At 38.4% G+C, this 26,029-nt stretch overlaps 1 protein-coding gene across 1 annotated transcript in view; it reads left to right on the forward strand.

The window, feature by feature from the left end:
* Positions 1–329: 329 nt before the first annotated feature.
* Positions 330–26,029, forward strand: part of abcc6a (ATP-binding cassette, sub-family C (CFTR/MRP), member 6a) — a 35,897-nt gene continuing 10,197 nt past the window's right edge. Inside the window, exons 1-19 of the mRNA XM_056459575.1 lie at positions 330–624; positions 1,998–2,174; positions 2,620–2,745; positions 11,060–11,197; positions 14,874–14,993; positions 17,435–17,496; positions 17,612–17,743; positions 18,180–18,386; positions 19,253–19,430; positions 19,760–19,921; positions 20,037–20,129; positions 21,474–21,677; positions 22,032–22,178; positions 22,278–22,365; positions 23,110–23,179; positions 23,287–23,413; positions 23,709–23,885; positions 25,500–25,667; positions 25,756–25,948. Of these exons, the coding sequence (XP_056315550.1) occupies positions 583–624; positions 1,998–2,174; positions 2,620–2,745; positions 11,060–11,197; positions 14,874–14,993; positions 17,435–17,496; positions 17,612–17,743; positions 18,180–18,386; positions 19,253–19,430; positions 19,760–19,921; positions 20,037–20,129; positions 21,474–21,677; positions 22,032–22,178; positions 22,278–22,365; positions 23,110–23,179; positions 23,287–23,413; positions 23,709–23,885; positions 25,500–25,667; positions 25,756–25,948 (2,611 nt within the window). The 5' untranslated portion in view covers positions 330–582. The remainder of the gene's footprint in view (positions 625–1,997; positions 2,175–2,619; positions 2,746–11,059; positions 11,198–14,873; positions 14,994–17,434; positions 17,497–17,611; positions 17,744–18,179; positions 18,387–19,252; positions 19,431–19,759; positions 19,922–20,036; positions 20,130–21,473; positions 21,678–22,031; positions 22,179–22,277; positions 22,366–23,109; positions 23,180–23,286; positions 23,414–23,708; positions 23,886–25,499; positions 25,668–25,755; positions 25,949–26,029) is intronic.

Raw genomic sequence — 26,029 nt, forward strand, 5'->3', positions numbered from 1 at the left:
AGTGTAATGCTTGAATGTGTGTGATCCTACTAAGTGTTTCTCAGGTACATGCAGGAAAAGTGAAAAATAGCACTTCTGAAAAGTCAAACAAATAGCACCGGAGTGCTACTAGCAGCACTGCGGACCAAGCTGAGAGGGACTGTTTCGGGGAACATGAGAGTGATAGTGTTTTATAAGAGGCAAAGGGGGAGAGGACTAATGTTTTTTTTTTTTTTCGGGTGGTGTCAGAAAGCTCTGCAAAAACCCACAGCCCTGTTTTGATCAAGAACCTAAAATACGTGGGAGTCTGGAAAGGAGGAAGATAAATAGAGAAGGAGGGGGAGACCGAGAGTTTAAAGAAGACTGCTGGGAGGAGAGAGTGAATATAACCACCCACCTATGCCGCTGTCAGACTGGTGGTCAAAAAAGCAGACACTTTCAGACACTCGCAGAAAACAAGCAGTGACAAAAGTGAAAGAGTGAGTGTAGGAGCTCCCAGGACAGAGGGAGAGTTTGGCCGAGACACAGAACAGAGTGAAAACTAAAGTCTAAGAAGCAGGATACACAGCAGGGATAGAGACAGCCTCAGGACCAGACGAGTGAATGGATACCTTTTGCAGTCTAAGTGGACTTGACCCTCTATGGGTGAGCAAACATTTCATTTGAGAGTTTATGAATAGATTTAGCTTTTAATATATACTATGAATATGTCACATCGATATGTGTAAAGAGTTAATTATTCATGCTTGATGTTATGCTTGATTTCATTGATGAATCCTTATAATATGCCAAGAACTAGGATGTGTGTATATATATATATATTCTTTTAATGTAAATATATAATTAATATATATTGCACACTGTAAATAAATGCTGGGTTCCACACAATTGATGTTGAGAAAATGTATAGGAGTTAAGTTACCTTATTAGTTTTTACAAATTTAAGTGCATTGGCTATAAAACGATTAGGTTGTCCCCAAAAAAACTAAAGAATTGAGTTGTTTCAGCTCATTTTAAATAAGCAGGTTGAATAAAAAGCAAATGTCATTTTTTGAGTGCAGTACTGCATTATATTATGACTTTTCAGTTAAATGTGTCACATTGTGTGTTCAAACTTTAGAATGGGATTTCTTTTACATGAACAAGCTAGCAGATGGCAGTGCTAAATGGACATTTAAAGGGATAGTTCACCCAGAAATAAAAAAAAATACACTCAAAAAATGACTTTTACTGCTTGTTCAAACTACTTATTATTTAATATACAGTATGTTGAACCAACTATATTATTAAGTTTTTTTGGCAACTTAATTATTTTAGGTCTAAATCACTTAAATTTGTAAAAAACTAAGAAGTTAACTTAATCGATTTGTGTTGGGACAATATGAAGAAGAAATTGTGTGTTACCCAGCAGTTTTTTTTTACAGTGTACTCTTACTTCTCTTTGAGTTTCTTTCTACCATTGAACACAAAAGAAGATATTTTAAAATATTCTGGGAGCTGGCACCCATTGACTTATTATAAGTCAAATAATTGTATCCTACCATGGATGTCAGTGTGTACCAACAACCAGCTTTCTTTATCTATCTCTTTCTGTGTTAAACAGAATAAAGAAACTCCGAAAGATGTAATACCACACGAAGGAAGAGTAAACTATGGGTGTACTATCCCTTTAACTTGGAATTGCTTTCAGATCTGTTCCTTTAATTCATTTAGCTAAAATTCATGACTTAGTCTCAATAATTTCTCATCCAATAATATAAAGAGGCAAGCCAGTAATGAGCTTGACCTCGATAAACAAAAAGTATAATACTAAAAAATAAACACCAACACAGTAAACATAGCTTGAGATGTTCAAAATTCGAACCTAATTTTAGATGTTCTGGAACATTCATATCATATCTGGTTTTGGTGTGGACAGGGTTTGGACCGAGACACTGTTGATCCTGTGAAAGAATGAAAACAGCCAATTATCATAGAACTGGTTGAGAAGTTAAGCACACCCTTTTCTTTATCTTTAGGACTGGAATCAGACGTGGTACACGCATAGGCCTGAACTGAGCAACTGCTTCCAGAACACAGTCCTGGTTTGGGCTCCGTGCATCTACCTGTGGGTCCTTTCTCCGTTTTACTGCCTTCATCTGTACTGCCATGGCCGAGGCCGGCTGCCGCTGTCTTCGCTTTGCAATGCCAAGCTGGTGAGACAAAGCGTTATGAGTTTTTAATGTTACATCAGCCTGTCCAATACTCAAAGAATCAGCTTTGTGGATTATAAATCTCAAACCAAAGTGTTAACACAAAGTGAACATGAAAGTGGTCGACTAAGGGGTCGAGTTCACGCTTTAGTGGCTGAGGAATACAGTAAAAGCAAGAGTGATGTGTGTAACCTCAGTTTGTGGTGCATGTGTGTGTGTGGTTAGCACTTTAGTGAGCTCTGATGTCACTTTTCACTCTTCCGCTCTAAAACTCTTTGTTTGAAATACCGTTGTTCCTCCGTTTGTTCAGGGTATCGCAGATTCCTCTTCGGTGTTATCATAATGCAAATCGCACCTTGTCTCTACAGTCATTGAGCACTGGAGCTTCCGGAGGAGTGACTCAGTTCTCACCCTGATATGAATTGCATTTCTCTTTTCTGTTTTACAGTTGTTGGGGTTCTTCTTGGCGTCGTTTGGATTCGTGGAATTCTTCTACATCCTGTTGGAAAGAAGACTAGAAATACACCAACACCTTGTCTTCTTGCTCAGTCCCATCATACGCAGTCTCACTGTGGTAATGTAGCATCTTGATGTCATATTGAGGGGATTATGTAACAGTATACAGACAGATATCAGCATAAACAGATGCACAGAACATTTTGTTTGTTGAAGTAAAAGTGCCCCAATCTGTCGCATTCGTCAAATGAAAGGAAGTAAACAATCTGGGTTTTCAGTCAGATTTTTATTTTAAAGAGATGGTTCACCCTAATATGACAATTTACTCACTGTTTACTTGCCTTCATGTGGTTCCAAATCTTTTTTAGTTTCTTTATTCTGTTGATGTTAAAGGAAGACATTGACTTCTGTAGCAGGAAAAACAAATACTATGGAAGTCAATAGTTATGGGTTTCCTGTTTTCTTCAAAATATCATCTTTTGTGTTCTTAAAAATAAAGAAACTCCTAAAGATTGGAACAAGTGAAGGGAGAGTAAATGATGACAGAATTTTCAGTTTTAGGTGAACTATCCCTTTAACACGGCAAGGAAAAATTCAATAGCAATCAAACTGGTCAGTAAATTTGTAATAAGGTGAAAGATTTCCCTGACAGGTTCAAGCTACTTGTTTTGAAAGTGACTTCCGTGTCAGCTTTGCTTATTTATTTTCTATGAAATAATGTAGATACGGCGTTACGGTGGTGTAGTGGGTAGCATGATCACCTCACAGCAAGAAGGTCGCTGGTCCGAGCCTTGGCTGGGTCAGTTGGCATTTCTGTGTGGAGTTTGCATGTTTTCCCCATGTTCGCGTGGGTTTCCTCAAGGTGCTCCGGTTTCCCCCACAGTCCAAAGACATGCTGTATGAATGCAGGTGAATTGGTTGAGCTAAATTGTCCTTAGTATATGTGTGTGAATGAATGAGAGTGTATGGTGTTTCCCAGTGATGGGTTGCTGCTGGAAGGGCATCCGCTGTGTAAAACATATGCTGGATAAGTTGCCGGTTCATTCCGCTGTGGCGACCCCAGATTAAAAAAGGGACTACGCTGAAAAGAATGAATGAATGAATAATGTAGATATTTCAATACCGTGGTGGACGTGTAAAACAAGTGAAGCTAACTGACTAGCATTGTTTTTCTTTTAGACAAAGCTGGTTGACCAAGAAAGTCTTGCTGGTGAAGCTAATGAATATGTCTACATTTTAGACAGAATTTCAAGCATTTCATCAAATGAAAATGTTAGATCAGCACACTGTTGTAGAATACCATTTTACTGAACAGTTTACCAAAGTAATTCTGCAGCAATGTTTGAATCTAATCTTATCCCAGCAGGTATACAACATCATAAGACGTTAATATTAGGTCAGAACTAGGTTGTGATGTCAGGTGACCAAAATTTAATGTCTAGTCAGCGTCTTAAAACAACAACATTTTGATGTCCAATTACGATGTCGAATTTCGTTGATATTTGGTTGATTTTGGGTTGTGTTGGAAAGTGACCAAACTCCAACGTCGAGCCAACATCTTAAACCAACGTCATATTGACGTCAAATACTGACATTTATTCATCAGGTATGATGTTGGGCTCTGACGCAACCAGATTTTCATTTCCACCCAAAATTCAATGTCCCCACGACATTGGGATACAACGTCAATCTGACGTCATGTTGACAGCCTGTGCCTGCTGGGATTAAAGTAGAGTTCACCCAAAACATAACAAGTTTCTTTTTTTATGTTGAACAAAACATTATTTTGAAAAGTGTTAGAATTAGAAAAAAACGTTAATATTAGGTTAGGTTTAGGTCGTGATGTCAGGTGACCAAATTCAATGTCTAGCCAGCGTCTAAGGATTATTTTCATGTCCAATAACAATGCTAAGTTACGTTGATATTTGGTTAATTTTAGGTTGTGCTGAAAAGTGACCAAAATCGAACGTCGAACCAACATCTTAAACCAAGGTCATATTGATGTCAAATACAGATATTTATTCGTCAGGTATGGCAACCAAAATCCAATGTCTGATAGACATCATAGTGGTGGTCCACACAACGTCAAGCTGTAACCTCATTAGACGTTGATATTTTGTTGTTTTTATGTTGCGTTGGAAAGTGACCAAAATTGAATGTCTGTCTGACGTTGGTCCAACGTTGACATTGGTCTGACGTTGGGTTCTGACGTCAACTCGATTTATATTTCCACTCAAAATGCAACGTCCCTAATAATTTGATGGATGGGTGTACAAAGTCAATCTGACGTCATGTCACTACGCCACACTGTAAAAATTGCGAGGTTCTACACAATTCCTCCAACACAAGTCGATTAAGTTACTTAAAATTTTTATTGAAAGTTTATAAAAATGTAAGTGGATTGAACATAATCCCAAAAAACTCAAGAATTGTGTTGTTTCAGCTCGTTTTAAATAAGCAGTTTGAACAAGCAGCAAAAATGCATTAAGCTAATCATGAAACCACTGTGGCAACATCAGTGCCTATATTAGGAACAATTAGGTTATTAGGTATCCAAATTAAATAATTAGGTATCCAAAACAAAACCCTTAGCTGGTATTTTCATCATGGTTTGATATCCAACAAATATCCAAGACGATATGTGTGTGTCAGCCCACGTATAGGCAAATATACATCAGCAATATAAGCTTCATTCATTCCCCTCCTACACGCTTTCTCTCTCATCATTCATTCTCAACACACCTGCTTAGCTCAGTAAAATGGCTCCTAAACCCTAACACAGGAGGAGCTGTTTTCATGTAATAGACTGTGACTTTCTGAGGTAAACTAGGTTGGGGGCACACCTACACATGGCCTAATGAACACAATCTCATCATCGCTTTCTGTCCGCATGTTCCATTTGCATCTGCAGAGACAGGCTCCAGACCAGACTCATGACCAATCTGTGGTCTCTTCAGACAGCTAAGTCAACATTGGCCAGTGTTGAAGAAGAAAAAAAGAACACCTAAAGAGTTAAACAGTGGGATCTTGTCCTGAAATGTCCTCCTTCTTAACAGATAGTGATCTTAATTGGTCAAAGACTGGCCGAGTGTTGGAATGTAGGTCTAAAAGAACAATAACCGTTTATTAAGTAGGTGCATTATAAATTATGAAAACATTACTTTGTTACCTTGCCCAACCACCTGTTGGGTTTCTTGTGCAATATTTGGGCTTATGTAATCAACAGTTTAGAAAGCAACAGCCACCACTGTTGTATTAACCTAGAGGGGGATGCTGGAGAGTTGCGATATATTTACACATCTGGATTGTTTTAGCATCTGATTAACCACAGGAACACAGTAAACCTGCGCAGATCTGTGTTGGAAAACTACTTGCACTAAGCAGTTCCCAGTCTTTTAGGTTAGTTACTGTATGAGTGATAGGTTGATTAATGCCAGGCTTAGACGACAAGATATAAGAGCAGTTTGTTTTTACATGTTTAACATAGTGTGTTGTCGGGATTCGCAAATGATAATAGGCAAAACAGTTGACAACAACTTGCGCTATGTCTGGGATGCTTCGCAACATCCAAACAGAAAGACCAGTGTGTTCAGTTCTAGCATGTTCATTATTTTTTCAGTTCTCTATTTAATGTTTTTCGGTCACATCTGAGATGTTGACTTAGAGAAACGAAGAAGCTCTTCTGTCCACATCTTTCAAACATAGTGAAACAAAAGACAGAAGTTGGCTTTCGTGCTGCTAGGTGGAGTTATGCAGTAGAGGAACTCTGTATACAGGACAACCAGTACTAGACTTGCTCCTTTGATAGACATTGTTTGTTTACACTGTTGTTTCTTGAATAATTCACTAGATCGGCTTGTGCGTGACATCTCGCAATGATTGGTCTGGAAGCAATGTGTAGTCTGACATGTTTCCTGTTCATGACATGACAAGAATTTTATTGTTGAATCCAAATATAATCGAAAAAAAGACTAAAGATATTGCATAGCCTGGTGCAGTATGCTGTAAAAAATGCACAGCTAGAGTTTTAAAGCCAACGATAAACTTCCGGGGAAGGCTTAATGTGACTACTTTCAATTTCACAAGGTTGTTTTTACAGCATCGATGTTGTAATGTAATTACAAAACATTCAGTTAAACATACTTAAGCATTCATTTAGTTGTTCAAGTGTAAAACGAGATGAAAGACCATTGTAACTAATAGCGCCGTATGGATCAGCAGGCGAGCGCAGAAACTCCATTGACAATACTGGGGTAGAATAAACTGTCATATTTTAAACACATGATGGGGGGGAAATGGGATTTAATGCAGCGGTTCTTGTCCGATCTGAGACCCACTTCATATTGTATATCTAACAGGCAGTGAAGATCGCTGATTCTTAAAGAAATGAAATCTTAAACGGGACAATTTTGTAATGAAAAGACAGTTCACGAGAAGCCCTTGGGCTGCCTGGCTGAAAATCAAAAGTCAGTGTGCATGTAGCCCATTAATTTGTTTACACATTTTGTGATACATAAGTGTTTTCCGACTCAACACCAACCCAGACAATATATTACTTTAAACCAGATGCCAAAGGTAGCTGGCCAATCGTAAACTTTGATTTGGCCCACCATCCCACAAGAGGAGAGTGAGAAGGATGGAGAGGGTTGGGGCGAATGCCTTTAACACAGAGATTGTCATTTATAATTTGACATAACCTTTTTTGTTTCTTTTATTCTTGAACTACAAAAAAAGCTAACTAATATTAAATGTTTTAATTAAATAAATCAGATTTTTCAAAATCAAGGCATAAACGAGTGTCATTCTGTTATAAATTAGTTTTGTTTTACTGTAATAAGTTAATTATAAAATGTAAAAATAAATAATGTATTAGTTAATATAAAGCAATGTTTAATATTTAAATTATTTATTATTAAATAAATTAGGAAATTACCCATGGCAACTTATAATTTGAGAGTGACAAGTAAAAACACTTACAAAAATTGTTCACCTATCTCAATAGAGTTTGGCCACAAATCTTTACAGCAATGGGCGTGTGTATGAGGTGAGGATATACAGAGGGCTATGTCCGTTTTAGCAGATGAGAACCACCCACTTTATTCTAAGTTTTGCCTCCTGCCATCAAGCAGAAGGTATATTTATTACAGACGGGCTATGTCCAACAGATATTTCCATTCATCTGTTCCAGTTTTAAATTGTATTTGCTCTTTTTTTAAACTAATCTTTTAGTTGATCATGATTAATTTTATTGTTTACTGTTATTTCTATGTTTGATTGAGTTACTTAACAAGCTTTAAGTTGTATTTGCTCTTTTTTTGTAACTAATATAATAGTTGATCATGATTATTTTTAGTCTACTGTTATTTCTATGTTTGTTTGAATGTTGATCTGTGTCGGCTGTCAACCAAATCGCCCCTCGGGGACAATAAAGACATTCCAATCCAATTCCAATCCAACTATATTTACCTTCGGCCCAATAAAGTTTGGTTATTGGCCCTCCATAAGAAAAAGTTTGGGCACCCCTACTATTCAAAATGTTAATAAAAGTCACTTTTCAAGGTTACAAGGTTTGGGAAGGAAGATCAAGATCCCATAATGCAATTCAACAACATAAATAAACATGGCAAAATAAAAACATGAATCACAAAATACGAAAAACTACCACTTTTACATGTTGTTATGCCATTAAACCATCTACTTTTTCCATTATTTTTACCTAAACTAGTTTGAGTGAAGCTTGCTTTCACATTTGCATAAAGGCTGTAACCTTACAATAAATAACCTTGCAATATTCAGATTAATGGTCCCCCTCAATAATGAATTTTTTTGTGGAGCTGAAGTGTGCTGTACAGCTTGATTATTTCTTCTCCCCACCATAAGCTGTTGTCGGTTTCACTGCGTGCTGTCATTGAAGCCACAGGAAGCAGATCTGTCTCTGTCGCCTTTCGCTCTTAACTCTGCAGTATAATTACAAGCTTTGGCTTCCTCCCACTGTCCGGAGGAGAAGTCATTGGCTTATTCTCATGAGACTTAACGTCAAAACACAACCTCATCAATGCAGATGTTTGCATGTGGTTTACATGTTTGGTTTCCAGGTAGCACAACAGGCGTCTTTCATTAGGACGTGATTAAGAGTTCCTTTTAAAGGATTCACCTCATTTCTCTGAGGTTCTATGGCTTTGGTTTGGTTATGAGGAGGCGTCTTTGGGTTCATTCTTGATCCTTCATCTGTACCGCACCAGGAGGCTGCCTTTACGTAATCAAATGGTGTTTTGCGCTACCTAGGAGATACTGCAACAAAATGAACATCGCATCAAGCTTGGGAATGGCGAGAGCTAATGGCTGTCTGGTTTAGAGACATGAAGAATGTCAAATTGCTTTTGTATGCGAAACAGTAATTAAGAGAGATGTGGGATCAGCAGAGGCCACACTTTACATGTGTTGTTTTATTAGAGGAGGCAGTTGTGGTAGACAGGGAAATCCCAATATAACAGTGACAAAACTGCTGAAACAAAAACAAAGCAACTTTAATGATGGATTAATCTTAAAACACAGCACAAGATGTCTCCAACAAACTGCATTTGCTTTTTCTTTTATTTGGTTCATTCAGATTCAGGTCTCAAACATGTTTTGTGTATAGACTATAGAGGTGCAAAACTTGTGAACTGATTGAAATAACCTGTATACAGCATAAGATGATTCTTCATCACTATGTTCTCAGCTGGTTGCTGACAAGATAAAAGTACTATGCTTCCTTCTCTCAAAGGGTCATGGTCTCAATTGTTGTAATTTGAACGTATTAAATGTAATTAAATCTATTTGAAGTCATTCAGAGTGAAAGGTGTAATTTCGAAAAGGATGAAGTAATTTCACGTAACACTTTCACCATTTTCTGCTAGTCAGCCGAATAGACAGACCTGTCCCCTAACTGTCTGCATTGGTCACTTGAAGAGAACCACTACGTTTACACTTTCTGGGGGCGGATCCAACAAATGGTTTAAAGCAGGGGCGTCAAACTCAGTTCCTGGAGGGCCGCATCCTTGCACAGTTTAGTTCAAACTCTGCTTCAATACACTTACCTGGAGGTTTAAAACAAGCCTGAAGGACTTAATAAGTTTAATCAGGTGTGTTTAATTAGGGTTAAAGCTAAACTGTGCAGAGCTGTGACCCTCCAGGAATTGAGTTTGTTCACCCAAAGTTGAAAATTCTGTCAATTACTCGCCCTCATGTAGTTCCAAACCCCTGAAACCTTCAGAAGACAAATTAAGATTAAGAATCTGAGAGCTCCGATTCTCCATAACCATCCTGACTAGTTAAATGTACAGGAAGGTACCAAAAAACATCCTCAAAACAGACCATATGCATATTTTTGTGTACATATAAAACAAAAATAATTAATTTATTCAAGTTTCTTCTCCTCTGTGTCAGTATAGGGTGCACGTTTTATGTGCACACAAACGTTTTCTTGTCGTAGCTTGATAATATTCAGATCGAACCACTGAAGCCATATGGTATTAACTATTAAAAATGTTAATAATATGTATTATTAATAATAGTAATGTTATTAATATTATTTATAATAGAAATGTATTATCAACTCTTAAAAATGTTAATAAAAGTCACTTTTTCTAACTTTTCAAAGCTACAAGTTGTGGGAAGGAAGATCAAGATCCCATAATGCAATTCAAAAACATAAATAAACTTGGAATAATAAAAATGAATCACAAAATATGAAAAACTACCCATTTACAGATGCATTTTACAGTGTATATAAGCCATTAAAATCTATTTTTTGATTATTTAATAATTATTATTAACTGATTAGTTTGAGTCATGCTTGCTTTCACATTTATAATCTCACAATAACCCCTGAAAACTCGCTCAAATTAAGAATCTGAGCTCTCTGATTCTCCATAACAGTCCCGACTTGTTCAATGTACAGGAAGGTACCAAAAAACATCCTCAAAACAGACCATACGCATATTTTTGTGCACACATAAAACAAAAACAATTTATTCAAGTTTCTCTTCAGTGTCAGTATAGGGTGCACGTTTTATGCACACAAAAGTTTTCTCATGGATTGTTTTCAAAACATATGGTATTTTTTGTGGACAACGGATTGGGACTATTGCTGTTTATAGAGGATCTGAGAGCTCTCAGATTTAATCTAAAATACCTTAACACTTTCTTGAAAGAAAGTCTCAGGGGGTTAGAACAACACGAAAGTGAGTAATTAGTAAAACTATTTCATTTTTGGCTGAACTAGCTCTTTAATCTAAAGTATTTTAGCATTAATCACCTTTAAATGTGTGTCATTCAGTAGATTTTTATCAGGAAGAAGGCTATCTGTTTTAAGTCTGTAGCTGATGTTTTGTAAGGACTGTAATTTTAACAGATGAGAGCAATGTCATTAACAGCTATGTGTTTGACAGGTGTTAGCAGTGTGTGTGATTCATTGGGAGAGAGTGCGGGGATGCCGTTCCTCCGTCTTCCTGTTCTTCTTCTGGCTGTTGGGTGTGCTCTGCTCCATTATTCCACTTCATGCAAAGGTCCAGCTGGCTGTGGAGCAGGTGAGAGAAGTGACAAGAGCCTCAATCCTGGGAATTCAGTTTCACAGTACATTCACAAAACCCTGGACTAACCCTGCACGTGTGTTTGTATTAACACATGGATGATACACAGGTACACGCATGAAAACGTGCATGTGCTCAGGCATACAGTCAAACGGATGCACATTGCAGCAAACTTGTGTGCACAAACACGCAGTAACTCAGCATTCCAGCAGTTTCTACTTTTAGCGCTGTTGATTTTCTCCATGTTTGCATTTGGTTTGTCACATTCATACCATGAGTTCAGGTGAAGTCCTTGTAGGTGTTAGTTTAAAATGCATGTCAGAAAGTCTTTAAATCTATTCTATTGGTGCTTACGATATTTGAAAGTACAGTATGAGTGTTTTTCTTTTGCAGAAAGACAAAATTAAACTAAATTCATCAAACTAATTTTGTCAAAAGTAAAACATTTCTGTCATTATCTTTGCTTCCAATTTAAATATACAATTCACAGGGTTTATCTGAATAAGAAGTGATGTAAATATTATCAAAAGTATGTCATTAACCAGGCTTAAGTATATATCAAACTATTTCACGAGCCTCATAAACAATAACACGGCTAGCAAGAATGCAGGTTTAACAAATTTAGAAATGAAACAGGGCAGTTCTCAACCATATCATGCAAAAATGTGTCAAAACATAAAGACAGATAAGCATATTTCCCATTGCCATGTTGACTTTATGCTTGGATAAGAGTGGGAAGACGTTTTGACTGACCTACATTTTGACCACTGAAACCGCTCTGGCCTTGTTTTTTTATTTTGCGGTGTGGTTAAGAATAAAGCCTCCATCTTGGCAAGGGGCTCCATGGCCAAACGGATGTTTACTACAGATCTGTCTCAACATGACTTGTGCTACTATCGCTTACTCAGGACACTGAAAGATTTAAAGTTAGTATCTAGGGTATGTTAAGAAATGCATGAGCAGAAAATGAACAGCACATGTGAAGTGTTTGTAAATATAGCTACTTCTGGCTCCGCACCAACAAATAGTGGCCGGAGGCTTGAACAGCAGCAGTCTATGGGTTTCCAGATTGTAGCGTGACTTGAGGCCTTTTATGACTCTTTTCATACGTAATTCATTTATATAAAGCAGGCCATTAAAGAGTTTGGTTTTCACCATGATTTGCCTTAACTGTTCAAAATAAGCTTTACTGTGTTGTTAATGCTTGTGCACACCCATGTCTCTGACATTAAGAAGGGGCGCTGCAGTACTGTGCCATTTCTAATAGAATAAACAACAGATCATGTGTTATTTGGGACATGACATCCCTTACAAAAAAATTAGTTTATTTAAGTATACTATCAGAATACCTATTTTAAATAAAGTAAACATAGGGGGAGCAGGGACAAAAGTACAATTATTTACAAACAAACAAATTCCTTACACGTATAATAATTCCTTACATTTATATAGCACTTTTCTGGACACTCAAAGCGCTTTACACATTGGGGGGAGTCTCCTCATCCACCACCAGTGTGCATCAACCTGGATCCAGCCATATTGCGCCAGACCGCACACCAGCTGATTGGTGGAGAGCAGACAGAGTGATGAAGCCAATTATGATATGGGAATGGTTAGAGGCCAGTGGTTAAACCCCCACTTTTTTTCGAAGGACATCCTGGGATTTTTAACAACTACAGAGAGTCAAGACCTCTGTTTAAAGTCTCATCTGAAAGACGGTGCTCACTGAGCAGTATACAGTCACCTTCACTATACTGGGGTGTTAGGACCCACACAGACTGCAGGATGAGCGCTCACTGCTGGTCTCACTAACACCACTTCCGGAAGCAATCTTGTTTTCCCATGTGGTCTCCAATCCAGGTACTGACCAGGCGCAGCCCTGCTTAGCTTCAGTGGGTGACCATGTGAGAGTTGCAGAGAGCTAGCTGTTATTTCTATAGCGCTTTTACCATGTAGATTGTGTCAAAGCTGCTTAATATAGAAGTTCTAGTAAATTAAAAATGTGTCAGTCCAGTTTTCAGAGTTGAAGTTCAGTTTAGTTTAGTTCAGTGTGGTTAAATTTCACTGCTGGAAGTCCAAACAAGAGCAAATCTATTGATGCGCAGCTCCACAACTCCCAAACCAAGCAAGTTAGTGGCGACTCTGTAAATATCCGCGAACAAAACTTCACCAATTGACGAAAGTGAAGGGAAAAAAACCTAGAGAGAAACCAGGCTCAGTTGGGCAACTTTCAACAGTATCACTTTAAACATTAATGGCACACTGTTACTTTTGACCCCATCAGTAGAGACAAAAGTCACACATTCTGCTTGAGCAGGAACGCTTGCCGATTATACCCGTTGTACTTTTAAATGAAAAATTTTAACGAAGATTTTAAGTTACCTTTTCATGACATATACTTACATGTATAATTACGTACTCTGAGTATACTTGGTTTGTGTTGATTTTACTGTTTTGATTGAGTGATATATACTCTATTTAGAAAACAAGTTAACTAAGAGTTAAAGAGTCAGACTTGGGATCCAAAGATTGCAGGTTCAAGTCCCAGCACCACCAGGAATTGTTTGTTTGTCTGTCTGTGCAGTTGATTCGGTTAAGTGGCTAAATTCTGAGAATAGGACAAAGTTGACAAAATAATTATTTAATTACCACATGTATTACAAAAGTATACTTGCAGTACAAATGAGAAACGTCATTAGACTAGTCACACTTATAGTTAGGGCTGCACAGTATTGGAAAACATTGCGATATGTTTTTATTTTGCGATATATATTGTAATAGGAATGCAATTTCACTAGATTTGTTTGATTGATTGATTGGGGTGACCCTGTAGGAGAGTGCATATGCATAAAATATAAGAAACAATCTACAAGCATAGAGAAATTTAATAAAGAAACAGAAACCAATAAAAATAAACAGCATTTTATTGTTTTTAGAGTCGTCGATCTGTATTCAGGTATATACTAATTGAATAATCAAATATAAAATAATACCTCATAGTCTTTGTTGTATAAACAATTAAATAAAATTAATCATTAGTTTGTCAAAGTTACAAATCGTACAATTTCTTATGTCTGAATGCTTTTAAAACCCTCACACAGTCACAGGCCTCAAAAAACACTTTCAAAATAGTAAATTATAACCCAGACTTAACATTGCGTATACTCACGACGTGACTACTGTGAATGATTACATTGCGATATCGATGCGGAAACGATATATTATGCAGACCTACTTGTAGTACACTTAAAAAAATACTTTTACATACTCAGAGTGGGCCAATCTAGTCCCAAGAGATATTCTTGCAAGTATGCTACTAGTAATTTGTAAGATGTTAATATGTGAAGTATATCTAAATATTTTAATTGAACTTATTTTGGTATTTAACACATTTAAGTATACTTAATTTAATTCATTTGAAGTATACTTCTTTTTTTGTGAGGGATACTTGAATGTCCATCAGCAATGTGTTCTCTAGAGAGATCCATAGGAACAGAGTGTTCAGCTGTAAACAGCATGTTGGGAAGTCTGTGGATCAGGACTGGAACAACATCACAGTAGCAGTATGGGAAATCCCTGGTTGTGGTGCACATTTAAATTGGAAACTCTGCCTGCACTCTCTCTCCCTTTTTTCTGTGTGTGATCTGCTGATTCTGGTGTCTATGCTTTTCAGGGTCTCTCTCCGGATATTGTGCGGTACTTGGCCTTTTTCTCCTACTTCGCTCTGCAGTTGGCGCAACTCTTCCTCAGCTGTTTTGCAGACCAAGCTCCCTCAGGCAAAGCCGTCCACAAGGTACGAATGGAGCAAGCTGTTCCTCAAACTGAAATAATCACAAACAAACTCTGTGGTGTTTACTTGCATCTTTATGTAATATAGAACCCAACCCCTCCATTTTCAAGAGGCTTATGGTAATGGTGGTAGCACATCCAGCTACTGCCTCCCGCAAGTATGTAGTGCTTAGATATTAGCCGAGCTCACGATTGACTAAAAGAGCTGTTTTCTGGCAGTCAGTTTGACTCATCTACATGGACACCCTGTGGTCCTCCTTCCCGGATAATGATACCTCCTTTTTTTAAACTAAATTCTTGACTCATTCTGCCCACTGTTTGGTTGTTATGTGTGCAAATTACACACACAGCACAGAGGAGAGCAACATGCAACCTAATCTCCAGATCTCTTAGGAGATAGTGGTCCATCTGACTCTTCTTTGCAAAGAGAAAAACAAGGAAACAAGCTCAGAAAGGAATTAGTGTGTTTGTGATGAGGTCGTAGCCACAGACGTCTGTGCCACACCCCTTGATCCCCTCCTGGCTCAGTCACTTCCTGCGTAGGGTTATTCACAGCGTCCTGAAGAGTGAGACCTCCGGTGAGGAGGCGGGAGAGAGAGAGTAAGTGTTTGGGAGGATAGCTGTATGGGCAAGGGGGCAGCATTGAGGTCAGCAGTGGGTGGAAGTGTGTTACTGTGGCACATAAGGCACACAAACACGCACAGATAGAGGTCTACCACTCTTACTCACAAACGCTTTCACACTGTTTCTCTGTTTACTCTCAGCTCACTGTTGCCAAATATGATTTCTAGCCACTGTTTTCTCCATCCAAGAAAGCAAAACTGTGAAGGCCTCCTTTCTAATACTGATTGTTGACATTTTCACACTTGGTTATTTATGGTTTTACTATTAGAACTGTTTGGGTCGAGCCTTCTTATAGCTGATGACATAATTGCATCTGTATCGTGGATTAAAGGGGTAGTTCATCCAAAACTGAAAATTCTGTCATCATTTACTCACCTTTTACTTGTTCCCAACCTGTTTGTCTTTCTGTCTTCTGTTAAACACAAAAGAAGATATTTTGAAGAAAACTGGAAACCATTGACTTTCATAGTATTTCTTTTCAGGGACAGGTTTTCAGCTTTCAACAGAATTTCAAGAGTTCACACTTAGTTGATGATTGATTATAAAGCTTGTTTGGCATGCTGTCCCGGGAGAGAGCCCTGAACTCCTAAAATCCTCGAGCCCGGGGCTCCCTCCCGTTGCAAGGCAAGAGGGGAGTTTGAGCTCAGGTGATCTCAAGAACTTCCTTGCTTTAGTAGCTAATGAACAGATAGTGATTGCTCTTAAGAGATGACTATTTATTAGGAGCATGTCTATGGTACCGATTTGGATTAGTTAATTAACTTAAGTTGCATGTTTTTGGACGGTGGGAGGAAACCGGGGAACCCAGGGGAAACCCACGTGAGCACGGGAAGAACGTGTAAACTCCACACAGAAACGTCGGCTGGCTTGGTAAGGACTAGAACCAGTGACGTTCTTGCTGTGAGGCAAGTGCTAACCATGCTAGCACTAACAAACAGTGCTAACCACTGGGCCACTGTGCCACCCATCTAGGAAAGGAGGAGTAGGGGTTCAAAACGAAGATGTCTGTTATATGGAACTTAGGACTTTTGGATAATGCAGGACCAGCCGCAAGCAATCATTGGCACGTGATCCTCTCGAAATTTGTTTTTAAATAAACTACACATCTTCTTTGGTGTTCAACAGAATAAAGAAACTTTAAGTGAAGTTTATTTATAAACTAATTTTGAGAGGATCACATTCTTCCTCCCTTACCCCTCCTCCTTTCCTAGATGGGTGGCACGGCAGCTCAGTGGTTAGCACTGTTGTCCCACAGCAAGAACATCATTGGTTCTAGTCCTCACCAGGCCAATTGATGTTTCTGTGCGGAGTTCACATGTTCTCCCTGTGCTTGTGTGGGTTTCCCTCGGTTTCCTCCCACCATCCGGAAAAAACACACAACTTAAGTTACTACACTAATTCAAATCAGCACTATAGGCGTGCTCCTAGTAAGTAGTTATCTCTTTATAACAATCCCTAATTGCACACTAGTCTCAAACAGCCAGGGCAATTCTTGAAATCAGCCTGAGCTCAAACTCCCCTCTCACCCTGCAAACGGGAAGGAGCCCCGGGCTCGAGGATCTTATGAGCTCAGGGCTCTCTCCTGAGACAGCATGCCAAACACGCTTTTATAATAAATCATCAGCTATGTGTTAACTCTTGAAATAAAGGTGTGGATCCACTTGAGGGTTGGTTTCAGTGAAGACACTGCTAGGGATCAGTATTGGCTAATAAATGTGACTTTTTAACTATTTAATGGTACTTATCTAAAGACTAATACGGTTGCTAATATGTATTTTTTTGGCTGAATCTTGTGTCAACTTGATTTTATCCTTTTCTTAGAATGCATGTCCTGTTCAAGATGCGTCCTTCTTGTCCAAGATCCTCTTCTGGTGGTTCAGCGGGTAGGGAATTGAAAATGATTTTGAGTACCATTTCCAATTTATGAAAGTACTCCAAAAAAAATCCTTGGTCTAGTGAAAGTAATACATATTCAGTCTGTATTTTCTGTGCTTCCAGGTTAATATTTAAAGGATATCGTTCTCCTCTGCAAGCAGAAGATTTGTGGAGTCTGAGGGAAGAAGATACTTCTGAGAGGATCATTTCTGACCTGGAAGAAGAATGGACAGCAAAGCGCACCAAATTACAGCAGTAAGTTCCATTGAAGTTTTTCCACAAATGACATTTGGAGGCACGTGTACATTTATGGTGTTTGTTAATGTTGCTGTGCATCTGCTGCTTTGATCAATGCAGTCACATTTCCATCTGAAAGCGACAGATGTCAAATAAGTCAAACAGGAGCCCTGCTGCTTACATGGTCGAGACAGGAGAATGGTGTGAATTGGTTGGCTTGTTAACACTTTTCTGCTTTGAACACACAGTCCTCTGAAATCCTCTTTTAAGGCCTCACATGTCAGAGATCCCATGCATTTTACAATTTGTGGAAACTTGCATTGTGCCGCAGGATGTTTTAATGTCATTCTGTTTTCAATTAGAACTTACGAAGAGGGATTAAAAAAGCTTAACGACGACATTTAGGCTTTAGCACCAATGTCTTATGCACATGTCCACCATTTGCTTTTTTCAGGCAGGAGAACCACATGAGCACCAGTGCTGCTTTGGGATCTCGTCTACCAGACCAAGCCCAACTGCTCAGGAAGATTCAGAAAGAGCAGAGTTCGGGGTTTTGTCTCTTAAGAACACTTGCACGCAGCTTCGGACCATATTTCCTAACCGGCACACTGTGCCTTATAGTCCACGATGTCTTCATGTTTTCAGTTCCACAAGTTCTAAGGTGAGAAATTCAAAGCTGATTTAATGAGTCATCTTGGCCTCATCTTTAGCTTTAAGTTCATAAACTTTGGCTTTTTGGTATATCTAGAGTAAGTTAGACCTTGGGTTATGTTTATGTGAAGATTTTCCTTCAGATAAACACAGATGGCCCCTCTGTGCTTTTTAAGACAGCTCGCTGGGTTATCAAAATATTTTTAGAATAGACATCTTACGGTTCACAATATCTTGGGATAAAAACAGGAAGTGGCAGTGTGCGGCAGGTGCTTGAGTCAGAGACGCCATACCAGCCAGACAGAGATCATGCTGTTTATGCCCACAGAGAAGCAATTATGGCTTCAAGTCTGAAAGCATGAGAGAGCGAGAGATGACCACAGCGCTCTGTCCGCCGTAGACGTGTTAGCTTCAGGGAGGGTAGAGGAACACTGTCGGGGTTGTGGTTACTATAGAAAAGCAGCCAGCTAAATGGGAGGTTCAGTCAGCTACCAGCAAACTGCAGGGAGATCCAAACTGTAGCAAGTAGATGTATTGTACTGGGATCCAGCGTCAAAAAGGTGAACTTTGGTGGGAGCTGTGAAAACATTCATGGTCACCGTAACCAAGGTGGGCTTTGTAGCATTTGGTTAGCAAAACATTTATCCAGTTGAACTTGCTACTTCTTGTTAGGTTTAACAAATTGACCATTCTTCATTTTAAAACACTTTCAAAGAACGCTGTAGGTTTAAGGGCTACTGTAAACCTTGAGCTTAACCACAATGGTTGGATGTGGTCTGTTAAAGAGGAATCTAGCCAAATGGTTAGTTACATCGAAAAACAGCTAATTTCTTTGTAATGACTCACACCTTCATTTACACCTTTTTCTTTTTAAAGTCTATTATTAGGCTTTATGAAGGATGAGGACACGCCACTGTGGAAGGGCTATTTCTACGCCACTCTTATGTTCCTCCTGTCCTGCCTTCAGTCTGTTTTCAACCACCAATACACATACACTTGCTTTACTGTGGGCATGAGGGTCAAAACAGCTGTCATGGGTCTGGTCTACAGAAAGGTAGGTCATCTCACCTGCACGAAACCTGGTTTGAGCATATGGTTCTGTAAATGGTGCATGAGTTTTGAGTTTTGGGTGTATTTTCAGAAATACTTTCAGGGTAAATACACATTATAAAATGTATGTATTTTTTAAATTAGTTTAATGTTGTAAAAAAACATTAATTTCCATCATTTTATGGACCAAACAGACTCAAAGTAGAGATTAAGAAGGTGTTTTTGCCCATTATGTTGTTGTTGAACGAATGAAACTATAATGTTGTGTTTGAAACTTTCACGCAACACAATTTTAATCAGTGCCTTTGTCTCTGCATTCTTGTTTTCCCTCAGTCTCTTGTTATGAACAGTTCAGCGCGCAGGACCTGCACAGTAGGGGAGATAGTCAATCTGGTGTCTGCCGATACCCAGAAGCTGATGGATTTTGTGGTGTATTTCAATGCAGTGTGGCTGGCACCCATTGAGGTCACACTCTGTCTCTTTTTTCTTTGGCAGGTGAGGGCTCATTTATTTGCTATCATAATATCTCAGTATTTGGGAACGTGGCTGAATATTTGTTTTAGCTTGCCAATAAAAATAAGCAAGACTTTTCTTACTTGACTTATTTCAGCATTTGGGACCATCAGCGCTTGCGGGCATTGCCACAGTGATTTTCATCTTCCCTCTGAATGGATTCATTGCAAGAAAGAGAAGCAAGCTCCAGGTATTGCATTGTTCTAAATTAGGATATTTGTGTTCTCACTTACCTTATTTGAGGCCTGGCCTCCTTAAAGAAGAAAATCAAAATTCAAGACAATACTTTGACATATTTTAACATTTTCATTCACTCATTCTAAAAACAGTGTATGTTTGTAGATTTAAGGGAGTTTAAATTTAGGTTTTGTTGCAGCTGGAAGGGCATCCGCTGCGTAAAACATATAATGGATAAGTTGACAGTTCATTCAGCTGTGGCGACCCCGGATTAATAAAGGGACTAAGCTGAAAAGAAAATGAATGAATGAATTTTTCAACCTCTGAAACATTTGAAATCCCCCAATTGCATCTTCAAAATTTTTCTCTGCATCATAGGTCTCAAACTCGATTCCTGGAGAGCCGCAGCTCTGCACAGTTTTGCTCCAACCCAAATCAAACAGCTGATCCAACTAATCAAGGTGTTCAAGAGTACTAGAAACTATTAAGCAGGTGTGATTTGGAGGTGGTTGGAGCTAAACTGTACAGAGCTGTGGCTCCCCAGGAATTGAGTTTGAGACCATTGCTCTACATGCTCCTTAAGGCATGTAATGTAAATCAAAAAGAGTTCAATTCAAATTCAAATAATTTATCTTGTGCTTTAAAGGCAACAGGTTACCTTTAAAATAAAGTAACTAATCACTTCTTACAGTGTAAGTGCTGCTAATCAAATCGGTACATGTGGATTAGCAATAGAGGGATGGCTATTTTTGAATGAGTTTCTCAATAAAGGTAAAGAAAAAATCTTTAAAATCCATATTTATCCAAAACATCAGACCATAGAGGAGCACTATGAACGAGCTCTAACGTAAGTCACCATGAAGGGTCCACAGCTGGTTTAGATAGTGAAGTGAGCACAGCGTGGGTGTGCGGGTTGGATTCAGGCTTCTCTTTCTCCTTTGAAGTTTCCCCATGTTTTTTCTCCAAAGCAAAGCAACCACAATGCTTGCAAATGGCAATAAAAGTTTGAAAATTTTCGTTTCAGAAAACAACAGACATTTGGCATGCCGCTGATTGAGTCAATCTCTCAAAGTCATTGTTTTCTAAAATATTTTAACATGCTGCTAGGAATTTATTGCCATCTTCAGTGTGAATGAAAGTCTAGCTTAGACCAGTGGAAATTGGTCAACCCAATTCAACCCTGTTCAGGATTTAACCATTGTGTTTGTTCAGCCAACAATTTAAATAATTGTCATTAAGTATTTTATGACAGAATTAAATTTTTTGTGTGGACCAACCATACAAGTAAATGCAATTTAGTGGTGCCATGTCAAAGCGAGCAATGTTTTGATGACAGTTTTTTCTGTTCATTCCACAGGAGATTCAAATGAAGTACATGGATGGACGAGTCAAGCTAATGAATGAGATTCTCAATGGAATCAAGATTTTGAAGTTCTACGCCTGGGAAAAGGCTTTTCTAGAGCAGGTCCTGGGATATAGAGAGAAGGAGCTTAAGACTCTGAAGAAATCACAGATCTTATACTCTGTGTCTCTTGCCTCCTTTAACTCGTCGTCCTTTCTGGTGAGAAAATAGAGATTTTTAAAAACTCTGTCAGGGCTATGTTGTAGCATTAGAGTTTAGATAGAGTTAAGATGGTTGGTTAGTTATAAGACCAGAAATGGAGTCATGTGTGGCTTCAAGTCAGTATTTTTTATGATAAGTCAAGAACAGCTCATTCGAGTCCAAGTCCAGTTTGAGTCCAAAATACTTCTGAGAATATGGTCTTGAACTTGACACTGGTCTCTAGTTGTAAATCTAGTACCCCAAAACTGCTATGAGCTTTCACAGGGAAAAACCATTAGGAAGAAACTAAAACTATATATATGCATAGATAAACCTTATGACATAAAATACTGTCATTTTCTTTCTTTTCAGATTGCTTTTGCCATGTTTGGTGTATATGTGCTCATTGATGATAAGAATGTTTTGGATGCTCAAAAAATCTTTGTGTCAATGGCTCTCATCAACATACTGAAAACTCCTCTAAGCCAGCTTCCATTTGCCATGAGCACAACCATGCAGGTGAGAATGACATGAACTGTAACATCATTATATTCTGCCCATTTATTTATTATTGTAGGATTATATATATATATTTAGATATGTTTTCCTGTGCTGTAGGCTCTTGTTTCCTTAAAGCGCCTGGGAAAATTTCTGTGTCAAGATGAACTCAAACCCGACAACGTGACAAGAGAATCCTTCAAATCTGGTGAGAGTTCATTTGTTGACACATGATTGTGTGATAGACTAGTACGTCTAAAAACAGACTCAATTTTGTTTGTGCATTGTGAGGCTGCCCCTCACTTCCGACTGTCAGTAGAAAAATGAGTGAGTGTGAGATTAACAACAGTTTGATAATAGCTTCCAAATTTCACAGTTAGATGGTAGTGATGCCTCACTTCCCCTCACTTGGAAAAACAATGATCTTTGAAAACACTGGATGTCCTACATAAGAATGCAGTGTAGCCTACATAAATATTCATTCTATTTATTTATTTACGCTGTTATATATATTTTTGTTTATATAAATTTTATGTATTTAAAAAAAATTCAGAAACTCTTGATCTTTGTAACCAAGCCTAACATCTTAGGCAATAGGCTTATGTTTTTTTTTTTTTCTATTTTTATTTTACTTGTGAATTAGTGAACGTGGGTGTGTTGCATTCATCAAAGGTGTTTAGGAAAGCTTAATGAAAATTATTATTGTGAAGATGAAGCAAATTAGACTGTATAATTAAAGTGAGACTATAATTCCGCAAGTTGCATAAGAAATCTGCTTTCCCAAAAGCAATCTCTGTAATTTCAACTGTATTTTTCTCCCGAACAATTTGTGTTTGTGAGGTAGATGTGTGCAGATAGGCTGCCTGCATAAATTGCATGTTATGGTTGGTGATTAAGGCATGCTATTACATTATTTACTTTTGGTCTTTAATCGTTCCTCTTTACTTGTTAGATGTGGATGGTGTCATGTTTGATAATGGAACCTTCAGCTGGTCTAAGGATGGACCCCCATGTTTAAAAAGGTATTATTATCCGGAAAGTTTCCACAAAGCACCTGAAAAGACATTCAGCCAACTTGTGTCCAACTCTCATCAACTTTCCCCCTCACTTACTCTGTGTGTGTGAGCAGGATCAGTGTTAAAGTTCCCTGTGGCTCATTGGTTGCTGTTGTCGGCCATGTTGGCAGTGGAAAATCCTCGCTGCTTTCTGCCATGCTTGGGGAGACTGAAAAAAGAAGCGGGACTGTCTCAGTCAAGGTTTTTAAACAAAATAATCATAACTTATCATGTCCTAATGACTTGGCATGTCATGATTATACAGTTGATTACCTTAATTTCATCTGTTTTTAAAAGTAGAAAAATAGAATGCAAAGGTGTACATGTAGATAGGGTACAGTGGTCTGACAACGTTAGAAATTCAATGTAAATCTGGAAAAATTGAAAAACATTAAATATAATTTCCATTTTACATCATTTAAAAGGTACTAATCAAATTCCAAAATTTCAATAGTTGATTTTTTTTTATAGCATTTCTTTGCTTCTGTCTATTTAGGGCTCCATTGCCTACGTACCCCAGCAAGCTTGGATCCAAAATGCCAGTCTGCAGGACAACATTCTGTTTGGACGGGAAAAAAAAGAAAGCTGGTACCAACGGGTGCTGGAGGCCTGTGCCCTGCTGCCAGATCTGGACAATCTACCTGCAGGAGACGCCACTGAGATTGGAGAGAAGGTGAGACACCTATGCTTCACCCAATGTAGAGGAATGAGCTAAAGTTATAATAAAGTTATATTATAGACGGATTTCACACGGCCGCCATTTTAAAAGTGAAATCAAGGCTGTGGTGGGAAGAAACCCAAAAGTATTACCTGAGTCACAGAGGAATGTTGTGTTCCTGGCTGTATATCTTTTCAGCGAAGAAAAAATGACACAAATTTATAATTTCACTGCCTTCCGAGTGACCTGAAGGTTCGTTCTGAATGGATAGTGAAAATAAAAAGGGATATCAGACCTCATTTTCAGCTAAGTTAAGGGAAATGGCACTAGTTAGCTAACGTTATCTTTCGTAAACACACATTTTAGATGCCATTTATCAAACTGAAGGTAATGAACTGATTATTTCACTATATTAGACTTGTCACGATACTGAATTTTGGTACTTAAAATTATTAAAAAACAACATCAATTTCCTGATAACATTTAAGCACTGTTGAGCCGCTGATTTGCCATAGTATTCACCAGTGCTCAACAGAAACTGACTGTGATTGGCCGTAAAGGTCACCAGTTCTCTGAGTGCAAACACGGACAAGCAATCGACTGATCTTTGCAGCTTTAAAACGCTCCACTGTCTCTGTATTTGTGTTTGTACTCTGTGAAGAGCGGTGAACTGATGACCTTCACGGACAATCATAGTCATTTCTGTTGAGCACTGGTGAATACTATGGCAAATCAGCGGTGTTTAAGATCGCGCTCAGCAGCACTTAAATGTTAGCGTGAAATGGACGTTTTTAAAATTTCAGTACTGGGACAACACTATTACAGACAACACAAGGGTGTGCTACAGAGGACTGCATTGCTTTATCGCTCACCGGGTGGGGAAGCCCCACGGTGTTTACATGGTGCCATGAACTGAAGCCTAGGTGGTCACTTAAACTTATTACTTTTGAAAAAGATTATGATTTTGTTTGATGCTTAATATGCTTTTAATTGTTTAAATTAAACTGAACTGAATGATATTAAAGTGATGTTTACACCATTTCTGCATTTTGAAATCGCGGCAACAACTGAAGGTTTGTAGTCCACAGCATGTTGCTGCAATGTTTACAGTGCTGATCCTATAATTCCAGGTTTCTTCCCACCACAGCCACACTTTCGTTTTTTAAAATGGCAGCCGAGTGAAATAAGCATATTCAGTTGTATGAATAAGAATACTTAAGTGAATATAAAAACTTATTTCAGTAATTTAGAGATACATGCAATCTGCAAGCTATTACATAATTTCTGCTTGGCCCCTGCTGATTCTGAATCTAATGATGATGCCTGCTCAACTTTTAAATAGTCTGGTTTAGTGTTTGCTATGTAGTTCCTCTGAAACCCTCCAGCTCCACCTCACTAAATATCTTGCCACAAGATTTACAGCTATATGCCTGTTCATGCAGCTGCAGTATACTGTAGATTTTCAGAGCAATCTGTGTATCTATTGGCAGTGACAAGTCTATTCTTGCTCTGTAGCAGCGGCGTGTACCAGATAGTCCACTTAAACCAAGTACATTTGTTTTTTCATCCCACTTGGAGAGTTTTGATTTAATAATTTTGATTTAATCATAAACAAAATTGTTTTGCCAGGGTTTAAATTTATCTGGAGGACAGAAACAGAGGGTGAGCCTGGCACGTGCTGTTTACAGGAAAGGTGACGTATATCTACTTGATGATCCCCTGTCTGCTGTGGATGCACACGTCGGTCAGCACATTTTCAACAAAGTCATTGGGCCCAAAGGCATACTGAGAGACAAGGTGACTAATCTTGTAGGATTCAGTTTATAGATGGGGTGGGTCATTTTCTTGCAATTCCAAAATCTAACATTCGTGTTTTATTTAAAAGACACGAGTTTTGGTGACCCATGGCATGAGCTTCCTGCCTCAGGCGGACTTGATCTTGGTTCTGGTGGACGGGGAGATCAGTGAGAGAGGCTCATATCAAGAACTTCTGAACCGCAATGGTGCTTTTGCTGATTTCATCCACACCTTTGCAAACTCTGAAAGGAAAGAGTGCTTTTCGGAGGCCCTTCAAAGAGGTAATGTTGTGTGATTGTGTGAGGCATTCACCCTTCCTTAAGGGACATACTGTATATAAGTATGAACACTGGTGTTAAAAG

Source organism: Danio aesculapii, chromosome 6 (genome assembly GCF_903798145.1).
Source record: "Danio aesculapii chromosome 6, fDanAes4.1, whole genome shotgun sequence".
Taxonomy (NCBI): Eukaryota; Metazoa; Chordata; class Actinopteri; order Cypriniformes; family Danionidae; genus Danio; species Danio aesculapii.